Genomic DNA, 13804 nt, shown 5'->3' on the forward strand with positions numbered 1-13804 from the left:
TTTAAAAATATATTCAAGGGAAATATTATCATGTGTCCTTAGCACTTGCTAGGATACTATATTTTTATTGGAAATTGTGCACTATTATTCAAATTCCCCTCATCTCTCCCTTTTCCTTCATCATTTTCAAACAAACTGTTAAAAGAACTCAAGTAGTAAACGCCTAATGGTTGAGTTGTATTCTGTTGCTTTTTTTTTTTTTTTTCTGATTGAATTTTGGGTTAGCTTATTGTGGAAATATTGTTTCACATATTTGGAGGGAAGTACCAATGTTGGTAGTGTGTTTTCCATATTGTCCTAAGACTGACATAAAATATTCATGAGGTGTGATAAAAGTTTGACATCGTAACCTTAAACAATAAACAATGAAGTTTAAATGCATTCCAAAATAATTGTACAATGATTATTACTTTAATTAATATTAATTTCACCCTTAGCCTTTAAAATTTTATTTTAGTCTTAAATTTTTTCATCTTTGAAAAACAAACTTTCTTTTTTTTATTCAAGTTTCTTTTAAATTTGTGTCTTTAATTTTTTTAAGTTAAAATACTTTTTTTTTATTAAAGATACGGATAAAAATTGAATGAAACCCTTAAATGAATTTCCGATAGTTTAGTCTCTATATTTACAAATAGAGATGCATTATTGAACTCCATTAACATTAGTAAAATAAGATTCTACCCCTTATGGACATAATCTTGGGGAATTAAGTTTTCGTGTTGTGCATCTTTGAACATTTTTACCCTAACATTTGTGTTGGGTTTGATTTTTGGTTGTTTCATATTAAAAAAATATATGCTGTCACTCCTTTTAATAAGTTTTTTATTTTATGTAATTAGTTTCCACATTTACTATAAAAAAAAAGTTTTAAATCGTAACATTAATTAACATGAGTGGAAGAAAATGGATCCTTTAGTGTATAATCTAAAATTATTTTCATGATTCATTAGTCTATCGAAAATGGGATAAACTTTTTCTTTTTAAAATGATTTTGGATATATACCTACGGAAATAAACACATTTTATGTCGTTGGAAACTGCACTTTGAGAATGGTATGTCATTGTGTAGAAATTTGAGAGTCAGTGAAATTGTTTCTAAATTAAAAAACCTTGTTAAGAGCTGTTTTTTTTGGGCACAAGAGGATTTTTTTGGGAAGTAGACTTGCTGCAATTCATGCATTCGGCCTATTAGGCCTGAGAGGCCGGTCTATATATATTTTATTATTTATTAATGTTAAATTTTATTATTATATTAATAATATTATTTCTTATTTTAAATTCTATTAGACAATCAGTAGTCTTTCCATATTTGGTAGTCGTTCCATATTCGGTAGTCATTCAATTAGTCAATCACTCAGTAGTCACAATCAGTAGTCTTTCCATATTTGGTAGTCGTTCTATATTCGGTAGTCATTCAATTAGTCAATCACTCAGTAGTCGTTTCATATTTGTTTGAGAGATAATAATTGGTGCGTTTGTTTCAAAAAAAAAAAAACTATTCTTTGAAATCAAAAATTATGTTGTAGGGTTTAAAGGATGTTTGTTTCAGATTTTTTTTAAATTATTTTGTTAGTAAAATTATTTTTTGTTTAATATATTTAAGGTAGCCATCCCAAACAAATTTTTGTAACAATTAGAATATAGGTTTAAAATATGTTAGAGAGCTATAGACAATTTTTTTTAATTATTTATTTTATTTTATAAATAACTTTTTTTAATTATTTATTTTATTTTATAAATAACTAAGGATATTTTAGTTAGGACGGTTTACAAATTGGAAGTCATTTTGTTCTCTTTCAAATCCTCTTAGTTAATATTGGAGGAAGAAATTGTAGAGTGGATTTTTTCTTTAATCTATTCGTTTTCTCTCTCTCCCTCTCAAACTTCCTACTCATGTGACATTTTTAAATACATATTTTTTCATTAAAGTTCTTCTCCCTCTTTCCTTTCATTTTCCATCCCCTCCCTTTCAAACTTATTCCTCAAATTTGAAGTGAGAGATTTTCTTTAAAAATATATTCAAGGGAAATATTATCATGTGTCCTTAGCACTTGCTAGCATACTATATTTTTATTGGAAATTATGCACTATTATTCAAATTCCCCTCCTCTCTCCCTTTTCCTTCATCATTTTCAAACAAACTGTTAAAAGAACTCAAGTAGTAAAACGCCTAATGGTTGAGTTGTATTCTGTTGCTTTTTTTTTTTTTTTTCTGATTGAATTTTGGGTTAGCTTATTGTGGAAATATTGTTTCACATATTTGGAGGGAAGTACCAATGTTGGTAGTGTGTTTTCCATATTGTCCTAAGACTGACATAAAATATTCATGAGGTGTGATAAAAGTTTGACATCGTAACCTTAAACAATAAACAATGAAGTTTAAATGCATTCCAAAATAATTGTACAATGATTATTACTTTAATTAATATTAATTTCACCCTTAGCCTTTAAAATTTTATTTTAGTCTTAAATTTTTTCATCTTTGAAAAACAAACTTTCTTTTTTTTATTCAAGTTTCTTTTAAATTTGTGTCTTTAATTTTTTTAAGTTAAAATACTTTTTTTTTATTAAAGATACGGATAAAAATTGAATGAAACCCTTAAATGAATTTCCGATAGTTTAGTCTCTATATTTACAAATAGAGATGCATTGGTTTGTCTAAAAAAACACTCTGAGATTGAACTCCATTAACATTAGTAAAATAAGATTCTACCCCTTATGGACATAATCTTGGGGAATTAAGTTTTCGTGTTGTGCATCTTTGAACATTTTTACCCTAACATTTGTGTTGGGTTTGATTTTTGGTTGTTTCATATTAAAAAAATATATGCTGTCACTCCTTTTAATAAGTTTTTTATTTTATGTAATTAGTTTCCACATTTACTATAAAAAAAAAAAAGTTTTAAATCGTAACATTATTAACATGAGTGGAAGAAAATGGATCCTTTAGTGTATAATCTAAAATTATTTTCATGATTCATTAGTCTATCGAAAATGGGATAAACTTTTTCTTTTTAAAATGATTTTGGATATATACCTACGGAAATAAACACATTTTATGTCGTTGGAAACTGCACTTTGAGAATGATATGTCATTGTGTAGAAATTTGAGAGTCAGTGAAATTGTTTCTAAATTAAAAAACCTTGTTAAGAGCTGTTTTTTTTGGGCACAAGAGGATTTTTTTGGGAAGTAGACTTGCTGCAATTCATGCATTCGGCCTATTAGGCCTGAGAGGCCGGTCTATATATATTTTATTATTTATTAATGTTAAATTTTATTATTATATTAATAATATTATTTCTTATTTTAAATTCTATTAGGCAATCAGTAGTCTTTCCATATTTGGTAGTCGTTCTATATTCGGTAGTCATTCAATTAGTCAATCACTCAGTAGTCGTTTCATATTTGTTTGAGAGATAATAATTGGTGCGTTTGTTTCAAAAAAAAAAAAACTATTCTTTGAAATCAAAAATTATGTTGTAGGGTTTAAAGGATGTTTGTTTCAGATTTTTTTTAAATTATTTTGTTAGTAAAATTATTTTTTGTTTAATATATATAGATATGTACATTGATATTGGTACGTATAGAGCATCATGTGGTATGAGTAGAACATTTAAATGTTTTAATATGAATAAACTTTTAAATGACTATGATAGGTCGTATGCCTAAAAAGTTAATCGTAGGCCAAGTTCAGATTTTTTAAAGTCTGGTCTGACCTGACCTATTCGTATCTCTATTAACTACTCCTTGTGCAGAATACCACTCCATTTAATCCCTTTTTATTGGGAGAAATTAATATTTTTGTAGTTTGGTTTAAGTATATTCTTTAGGTTTATTTGTGAACAACTGAATTTCATCTAATTTGTAATGAATTTTAAGTTCAATATTTTCAACTCTATCACTGTCTTAGAAAAAGATCTTTATTTTTTAGATTACCGTTAGTTTGTGGAGTAAGGGTACTTATCATCCACAACATGAGCTGCTTCTTCTATTTAGCACTTATAGCTTAAATACACATTTCATTTTGGAGGAATAAATTTGGGTGTTTAATTATTAAGAAGTGTGAAAATATCAACACCTTTTTTCTCATTTTATTTTTTGGCTCTACTTAATAAATTGTGTTAAAATAAGTGTGTTCTTAAAATATTATGATATAGAAATGTTGATAGAATTCCTTTAGAGCTTGTTTGGCAACACAAAAAAAAATATTTATAGCAAATAACTTATATCATTAAAATTAATAGTCATGTTTGATAACTGTTTTTCTTACAAATTTATATGTTTTTCTCAAAACTTATAACGTTTTTTAACAAGCTACTTAAAAAAGTGTTATAACTTATAATTTCCAAAATTTCATTTTTTATTCTATTTTTATTCTTGTTGTCTTAATTAAATTTTTTAAAATATTAATTAAAAGTATATTTTTACGTGATTTTATATTTTTAAATTAGTTCAACAACTAATTTTATCATACAATTCAAAACAAATGAATTATCTTATTAGTTATCGATAAAGTAATAAAATTAAAAAAATTATAAATCAACGATAGTGTACACGTTTAAGCATTGTGCATGGTCTTAGAAACCTTAACCTTTTTCATACAACGAAACCTTAACCTCTTTATTTCAATTTTAAAACTTTGATCAATTTGTTGATTATATACAGTGATTGCTAACGTGATACAATTCACGAATTTAATTACATTTCTCTGATAATTTAGAACATTATAATATTACGCTTAATTAGTTGAACTATGTTTTTTTTTTACAGGAAAACAAATTAGAATCAACTAGTCCCAAAAGAAATACTGATCTAGTGATAAAAGGTTGAAACACAAAAGAAGTGTTATATGCGTAGCTACTTACAAAATCCTCTTCCAAAACAAATTCACCAATAAAAAAAATCATTAATATCAACAAATAAATATACAACCTTAAAAATTGTTTGCAAGAGTGGACATAATGCTGACTCGGTCACCTGAAATTGACAAAAGCTCACGAGCAACATCCTTCAATTCAAGAACTCTCCCATTGCATTTTGATAATAATATAGCAGCTTCTTCCTTTGTTAATTTGATCTTCACTCTAATTCCTTCTTTTTCTCCTAATTCATTACTAATACATCTTCTTTTTTCAAATTCTTTTTCTTCTCCCAAAATGGTAGGTTCTGAATCCGCAAATCGAACCCTTTTCTTCACTAGTGTTTGCTTTTTCGTTAATTCATATTTGTATACATCTTTTGTTGCTTTTAGTGGCTCTATTAATTTTACCTCTTTATGTGATGCTCCAATTTTAAGGCAACCAAACATGGTGCAACTTTTTTTTGTTTTACTAGATATATAGTTTTGAGTATTTTATCAAAGGAATGAACGAAAGGTGTATAAGATTGGAAACTTGGGAGGATTAGTTAATGTTGTTGTAATGTTGAGGCAAAATGGAGAATGCAATAACGATTTATATAATGATTTTGAACGCAAGCGTTTGAGAAGTGTCAATTGGGGCACACAAAAATAATAATAATTAATTGTGTGGATTAATTTACCATGGAAATTTTGTTAGCTAATAAATGACCTAATTATCAATCCAAAAAATTAGTCAAGTCAATGATTTGTTAGTCAGGAATTAAGTGATTGACTATAACATGTTCTCTTCTCTCCAGGTGTGCTCAAAATATACACTAATTAAAGAAATAAAATTTAAAATAATTGTAAGAAAAGAATAAATTTGTTATATTAAAGTTTTAAATCCTTTGATATTTAGTTTTCCAGGTAATTAAAATTATTTAATCGAATATGTTGAATTTTTCTTTATCCAAACCCAATATTTTAAAGGAAAAAAAATAAGAACCGGGCATGTTATCAACATCTAGATATTTATATTCAAAATTAGAACTGTATCCAAAATGAAGGGGTCAATATATTAGCCTTGTGGGTTTTCAATTTGAGGGCTTTATTTTTATTTATCATCTCACACGTGTAAGGGTATTATAACACCTGGGCTGCCATGAATTTTGGCCAGTTCAAGAAAGGGACATCTGTACATTCACTCCAAGGTTTTGTTTAATTTTATTAGAGGTTAATCGGTATATAGTATGAATTTAGAATTATTTATATATCGACCGATTAATTATAAATAAAAATTTATAATTCAAGTCAAATAATTTTAATGATTATGTTTGATTGATAGTCTTTTATTTTTATAATCTTAACATGTATATGAATTAAATTTATTTTAATTATGTAATTTTATAGTGTCATCACCAACCCAAAGACTAAGGCAAGATCTTTAGTCCTCAAAGAAAAAGTTTATTTAACAATTTTTATTAAAAAAAACTCTAAATTAAATAATTTATGATATTATTAACTATGTTGGTAAAATATATGTTGCCTATGTTGGTAAAATATATGTTGGCTATGTTGGTAAAATATAAAGTTTTGTGTCTTTAGTCAATAGTTCAATTATAGACTATGTCACTAATTTTATAAATTTTTTTACAGTTTAAAGGATACATTAAAATAATTTTGAAAGACAACAATTAAAAGTTAACTTTATGGTATATTTTAAAATTCATGAAAGATGTGTAAGAATCATAATTTTATCATATTATTTTTAAATTTACAAATAATTACACTTAAAAAAAAAAAAAACCCTCATTTTTAATGGTGATTTTAGCCATTTAGGTTTTGCAGTGAAGATAAAACCATCAACTTCCTCACGATCAAGAAGTGCAAGATAAAGCCATTTTTTGACCCTTGAATTGAGTTGTCAAATTAACTGCGCGCATGCTTAGTGTTGAGCTACATAGATGGTCCACAAGTGCAATATATATGAAAAATATAATGTACAAGGTGCAATTAAATCAACATTTGAACCCCTAAAAATGTAAGAGTCGAACACTTTAGTCATTCAAATTTATGAAACGATAAATTAGTTTATTAAATGGAAGTATATAAATCAATTTCATTTGTCTATCAAAATATCTTTTTTAGAAAACATTTTAAAAACCATTGAAAGGCCTGCATTGAATTAATTGACTTAATTGTTTTTTTTATATCAAAATAAATATAAATCTTTTAAAGTTATGGTGCTAAATTTAAAAAAGAAAAATATAAAATTAATTGATGTTTTCAAGTTAAATGGACTAAATTGATATTTAGTATAAATTTTAAGAAAATTTTAAAGATATATGAGTCAATTCGACATATACATTTGATCTTTAAAAAATTAAATGTTTTTTCTAAAAAAATATTTTATATTATTTATATAATTATAATAACTAAATATTTACCAAAAATATTATCAAAATAAACTTTATTTATTTATTTCATAATTTTTATTATTCATAAGAGTGATACTTAATATTTTTACGATAAAATATATAAATTAATATAATATATATAAATAATGAAATGTTATTTTTTAATCATAAAAGTCAATAAATAGATATTTGATTAAAAAAATATAGTTAATTTATTAATTTATATTAAAATAGGAGCACTCCAATTTTAAAGGCTAAAGTCATTGATTCTTACCCAATGCTCGTTCAATTACTCCATAAGAAAGGTGAGGGTAATGTTAACGTTGCTGCTACTACAACATTCTTTAATTCTCAACAATTATATTGTTTGAGTATATACATGAAATATTTTCTTCAATGAATCTTGCGTGGGGTTAAAGTTCTTTGTTTTTTTACTAAGAAAAAAATCACGGTAATGATTATTTTTCATTTCCTTTGCTTCTTCTGTCTCTATTGAATAATATCAACAAATCACGACACCTTAAAATAGAAGATGGTACGAATAATGGGTAACACAACACGGTTTCCATGGAAATTGGGTTAAAGCTTAGACTATTGGTCAATATTTGATATAATTGGGTTAAAGCTTAAACTATTGGTCAATCAATATATATGTTTTTGAATTAACCATTGTTAGTTTTTTCTAAGTGCAACTTCTTTTCCAAAAAATCACAAACTTATTTTCAAACTTCTAGCTTACACTTCAAACAACACATATAAAAAAAAACAAGTTACACCGTAGTAAAAAAAACGTGTGTACATGTAATATAAATATTTTGATTAATAATTTATTTAATTTGTCCACATAAATATTATTATGTTATTAATTAATATTTATTAAATTAAGAATTTTAATATATTTATCCATTTAAATTTGATCACAATAATTAAATAGATTATTTTATATTTGAAATTAAAATTTTAATTTTAATTAAAAATATTAATTAATATACACTATCACTGTAAAGAGATTTTATACTGTCGGCCAATCACAATCGTTTGATTAGTAAAAATATTTAACTTTTGTTAAAATTACATTTAAATATATCCCGTAAATGATTGTCATATGATGCTAGTATAAATTTTTTTAAACTCAATGTACATAACAATTAAACCCTCGATTAAAATTATTTAAAAAAATGTCATTTCAAAATACATTTAAAATATCAAACTTAAAAATTTATGATATTAAATTTAAAATATATTTAAACTCATTTATATATGATATGTAATTCAATTATTAATAATTTAATTTAATAATACAAAAATATATTAATTTTTAAATATAATATAGAAGTCCCATAAAAAATACATAATTTTCCTATGGATATATACTTTGGAACAAGGCTGTGTTTCAAAAAATATATAAACTGACTGGTTTGGGCGGCAGTTTAGATTTATTATGCTGGATTATAAGTTTAGACGTATTAACTTGTTAGCTAATTATTATATTTTACTATATATTTCACTAAAGACGCTTTTGTCACATTTATTTGTTCCTAAACATAAGATTTTTTTACAAATTTCTAAATATATTTATTATTTTTTTCTGAATGTATGTATCTTATTAATATTACTAAATTATTTCAAAATATAAAAAATTAACTTTAAATGCATAGTAACAATCAACACAAATTATACATATTAATTACATTATTATTATTTTTTTAAATATATGTAGGAAATAAATGTCATAGAGTGTTATGAATAGGTACCGAGCGAGTAAAAGAATGTATTTAATTTTGTTTTTTGTTTTGTTTATATCTTCCAATATATTTAGTAGAATTGATTTAAGAGTTAAATATTAGGAGGTTTATTTTACCTTCCTTAGGTCACAAGACAGGTATGTGAGAATAATTTTTTTTCTCTATTTTAGGAGAATTATTTTTGGAATGCGACCATATTTTGCCTTTTTTTATATAATTTTAATAGATGAATAAATGTTAAATTAATAAATAAAAAGTTAAATTATATTAATATAATCAAACAGAATAAAATAAATAAATAAAAAATACATCAAAGTATTAAAGTTAATGTGGTTGACTTGATGTACAAAATAAAATAACATGTTATAATCTTTTAATAATTCTATCATATTTTGTGGTCTAATAAATTAGCAACTTCATTCAATTTTGTTAAAAATTCTTCATATTTTATCTCTTATTCTACATCGTAAATAAATTAGCAACTTCATTTTATTTTAAATCCAATCATCTCATATTTTATGGTCAATTTTATTTATTAAAATAAATAAATTAATATATATATATATATATATATATATACAATTGTTTAAAAATAAAATTAGCAACTCTCCTCTATTTTGCTATTGAGTGCCTCATATTTTACAATTAATTTTATTTATGAAAAAATAAATTAGCATACATATGATTATTTAAACAATTTAACATGGTCAAAAAACTTAACATATTTATGTTATTTGTGTTTATAGTATATTCAAATTTGTTTCATTTTTAGAGAAAAATAAATAAATTTATTTATATTAAAAATAAAATAGATGTTAAAAATAAAATACACATATTCTATAAGTTACTCAATAATAATCCAATAACTATCTTGTACAATTTATTTTTTACGTCTATTTTATTTTTAAACAACCATATATATTAATTTATATTTTAATAAATAGAATTAACCGTAAAATATGAGACATTTAACTTGCAAAATAGAAAGGGTTATTAATTTTATTTATAAATAAAATTAACAGTAAAATAAGAGAGAATTAGTTAAAAATAATATAAAGTTGCTAATATTTTGACAATAGAATGTAGTTGTTAATTTATTTGAAATAGATAATAAAATAAGAGAAAATTATGAAAACTTTTCGACATTTTATTTTTTTTGTGATATCTACTCAATCTACATTGACTTTTATGTATTTTTTCTATTTAATATATTTTATTTTATTAATATATATATATATTTTTATTGATATAACATTTCTTCAATTGTCAACAAAACAAGGCAATAGATAGCAGAATTTCAATGATACAACAATCTTTTAAAGGAGAAAAATATTTTCCTTGTCCCATCTCCATCTATTCTGTATATAAGTTGTAAAATAAGATATATTAAAATAAAAAAAATTGAAAAGAGAATATAATAAAAAATATCTATTTTTCTTTTTGAAATTTTTAAATTTTTATAATGGTGTAGGATTATTAGGTTTACAAGGAATGAGAGGTTAATATAATAATATAATTGGAGCTACATTTTGGAGAGGTGTGTGCAAGAGGCGGAGCTTTGTAGAGGCATAGGGGGCCGTGGTCACCCCAAAAAAAAATTATAAGTAAAATTACTATAATGCCCTGATCAAAACTAAAAAATTACAACAATATCTAAACCTAATTCAGTTTTCTCATTCTTCCTCTCTCTTCCATCAGCGTCCGCGTATCTCTCTTTTCCATCCGCGTATCTCTCCATTTTGCTTACAAGTTACAACATTCCTCTCTCCCTCCTCCAGAATCAGATTCACAACGACAAACGCGGCCGCCTCTGCCAGACTACGAATCGCTCTTCTGCTCGCTGAGGGTCTGCGGCCGCCTTTGCCTGACTGCCTCCGTGGCGGTGGCTATTCGTCGCTCTTGCCTCTCTGTTCACCACTCTATTTTGTTAGTTCTGATTTTTGTTAGTTTTGATTTGGAATTCGGATTTCTATTTTGTTAGTTTTGATTTTGTTAGTGCAACATTTTGCTTATGTTCTTCAGTTATCATGAAATTTAGAGTTTATTTTGTTACTGTTGAGTTTGGAGCTTTGATTTGGACTTTCAATTTTGATTTAGAGTTTCAATTTATGATTTTTGTTTAGGGTTTTTGTGTTGCACATAAGGTGTTTGATTTTATGTTTATATAAAGTGTTTGAGTTTTTTTTTTGTTGCACATAAGTTGTTTGATTTTATGTTCATATAGAGTGTTTGAATTTTTTTTGTTGCACACAAGGTGTTTGAGTTTTGTTGCATTTTTGTTTGAGTTTTTTTGTCCTATAAAGTGTTTTAGTTTATTTTTTTTTGCATATAAGATGTTTTATGTTTCTTAAATTGATTGATTTGGATAAGTTTGTGAGAATAAAGAAGAGTAAAAAAATTGATTGATTTAGATAAGTGTTTTATGTTGAATATAAGATTCAGATGTTTTTATGTCGGCCACCCCAAAGTTATGGGTCAAGCTCCGCCACTGGGTGTGTGTTGTGTTCGATACTGAAATCGCAGTTTTGTTTTGTCTTGTTTGAAGTTTCAACAACGATGGGTGGAGGTGCTCACGCTTTGAAGAGAATCCCTCGCATCAAGTTCCCCAACAGGCACCATAAATCCTCTGGTTCATTCCTCTCTCTCATCAATTTCTTATTCTTTTTCTTTGAGGACTTTTAGTATTTCATTCATCGTTATGTAGCCCTAGTTTCTATGATGTATATTGCGATGCTATATTGTTATATACCGGTTCTATTCTAAACAAACTCTTTACCGTTTTTTTCTTCTAAAAAATATCCTTTTACATCAATGTTTTCACAATCACAGCTATAGGAATACCCAATTGAGTTTCAAACAATAAGGTTCGGTATTAGGAATGATTAGTTTCTCATTAATTATTTTTTATTTTATTTTATTTTGGATCTTTGTTTAATCTAGGCCTTCATTTTGATTTTGCTGTGATTGATAAAGTATCTAATGAATTTACTAAAATTTTGACTCTTTATCAATTGTGTATCCGAATTGTTCAAATTTCGTTACACTACACTGTTATAGAGCCACTATTCGGCAACACTTTATACTAAATAGTATATTACAAAGATTTGTTCAAAATTTGCTATGCTATAGCACGGCTATAGTTATTATTTGACAATACTGCTTTCCATAGAGCCTTATAAATTATTATATAACATTGGTTGATCCTTGTACTCAATCTACCCGTTGAGGCGGGGGTTTGCTAAATTTTTGTTAATGTTATATGTGATGATTGGTATAGTTGGATTTTGAGATGAATGACAGAGTGTTTCCCAAATTATTTATGGGTTGAATATAAGTAAATTTTCAATTATTGAAATTTCATTGCAGGTTCTACCTCTGAGACTCATGTTTCGCCGTCAACAAGCGGTGGTAGTTTATCATTCTTTTCAAGTTCAAAAGCTTCAACAACGACTACATTAGGAGGAAAGGCCTCTCTTCAGCCCAAAAGAACTCCAGTGACCAACGAAGAGATTGAGGCAGTTTTGGTATGTAAAATCTCCTTGTTAGTGCTACATCATTGATGTTTCCTGATTACACTTGTTATTTGTTATGCTCATAAATTAACTCATTCATGGACTAACAAAAGTTCAAAATCCTATTTATCCCGCCAATTGCATGAGCTACTATTAGGCTTCTACAAATTGAATATTCTCATGGAGAAAGAAGAATACTTTTTCTCCAGGAGTATGCATGCATTTTCTTCAGATTCATGCATTGTTGTCAAATAGCCGCTATAGCACAGCGGAATTTGAACAAATCGCTACTGCTCCGTGATATGCAATTGACAACATTGCATTCATGTTTCTTTTCTCTTGGTTACTTCTGTTTTTTTGTAAATAAGAATCTTTTCCGTATTTACTTTGGCCTTTTTGGGATAGCTGAGGTGTGCAATCTTTTCATCTTGCATCATGAACATTGTTCTAGGTGTTCTTTATTTTTAGTCTTATTACTACTTACTAATTGAAACTTCTGAACTTTTGGCAGTTGGGTGGCTGCTTCTAATCGATTGTTCTGAAAACAAACTACATGAATAATTTTTCTGCGGCTCTGATTCATCAAAGTTCACCTACGGGTCCTTTTTCATTTTGTTACTTGGGTGTTACTATGTTTTAAACAAATTATTGATTTGATTGTCTGTCAATAATGCAATCCAATCAGGATTGAAATTGGAGACTATATTATCTACCAATTTAATCGTTACTTCTCTTATTAACCAATTTATCTAGACATAACTTGTATTAGTCTCTTGTAATATCTCTATTCTCTGCTAACTATTCAAAATAGCTGTATAGTGACCTAAAAAAATATATTAAGGTAGCCATCCCAAACAAATTTTTGTAACAATTAGAATATAGGTTTAAAATCTGTTAGAGTGAGGCAGTTAGTAATAGAGGAATGTTAAGGATAATACATGCAGAGAGCTATAGACAATTTTTTTTCAATTATTTATTTTATTTTATAAATAACTAAGGATATTTTAGTTAGGACAGTTTACAAATTGGAAGTCATTTTGTTCTCTTTCAAATCCTCTTAGTTAATATTGGAGGAAGAAATTGTAGAGTGGATTTTTTTTTTAATCTCTTCGTTTTCTCTCTCTCCCTCTCAAACTTCCTACTCATGTGACATTTTTAAATACATAATTTTTCATTAAAGTTCTTCTCTCTCTTTCCTTTCATTTTCCACCCCCTCCCTTTCAAACTTATTCCTCAAATTTGAAGTGAGAGATTTTCTTTAAAAATATATTCAAGGGAAATATTATCAT

The 13804-nt window shown here is 26.1% G+C and overlaps 1 protein-coding gene across 2 annotated transcripts; it reads left to right on the forward strand.

Moving 5' to 3' along the window:
- The first annotated feature begins 10564 nt into the window (after positions 1-10564).
- LOC101498634 (uncharacterized) lies at positions 10565-13283 on the forward strand. 2 transcript variants are annotated; one of them, XM_004503567.4, is made up of 4 exons: positions 10565-10929; positions 11549-11632; positions 12370-12527; positions 13027-13283. In XM_004503567.4, exons 2-4 carry the CDS (start codon positions 11560-11562, stop codon positions 13042-13044), a joined length of 249 nt encoding a protein of 82 aa, XP_004503624.1. In that variant the 5' UTR covers positions 10565-10929; positions 11549-11559; the 3' UTR covers positions 13045-13283. The 2 variants fall into 2 exon arrangements, with proteins under 2 accessions (XP_004503624.1, XP_004503623.1); XM_004503566.4 differs by lacking the exon at positions 10565-10929 and having other exon boundaries at positions 11004-11632.
- Positions 13284-13804: the final 521 nt, after the last annotated feature.

This window comes from Cicer arietinum, chromosome 6 (genome assembly GCF_000331145.2).
Source record: "Cicer arietinum cultivar CDC Frontier isolate Library 1 chromosome 6, Cicar.CDCFrontier_v2.0, whole genome shotgun sequence".
Taxonomy (NCBI): Eukaryota; Viridiplantae; Streptophyta; class Magnoliopsida; order Fabales; family Fabaceae; genus Cicer; species Cicer arietinum.

Coding starts and splice junctions, on each gene's coding strand:
- LOC101498634 (XM_004503566.4), top strand. CDS start 11,446: ATGTTTTTATGTCGGCCACCCCAAAGTTATGGGTCAAGCTCCGCCACT. Junction 11,633..12,369: donor CAGGCACCATAAATCCTCTG/GTTCATTCCTCT, acceptor ATTTCATTGCAG/GTTCTACCTCTGAGACTCAT.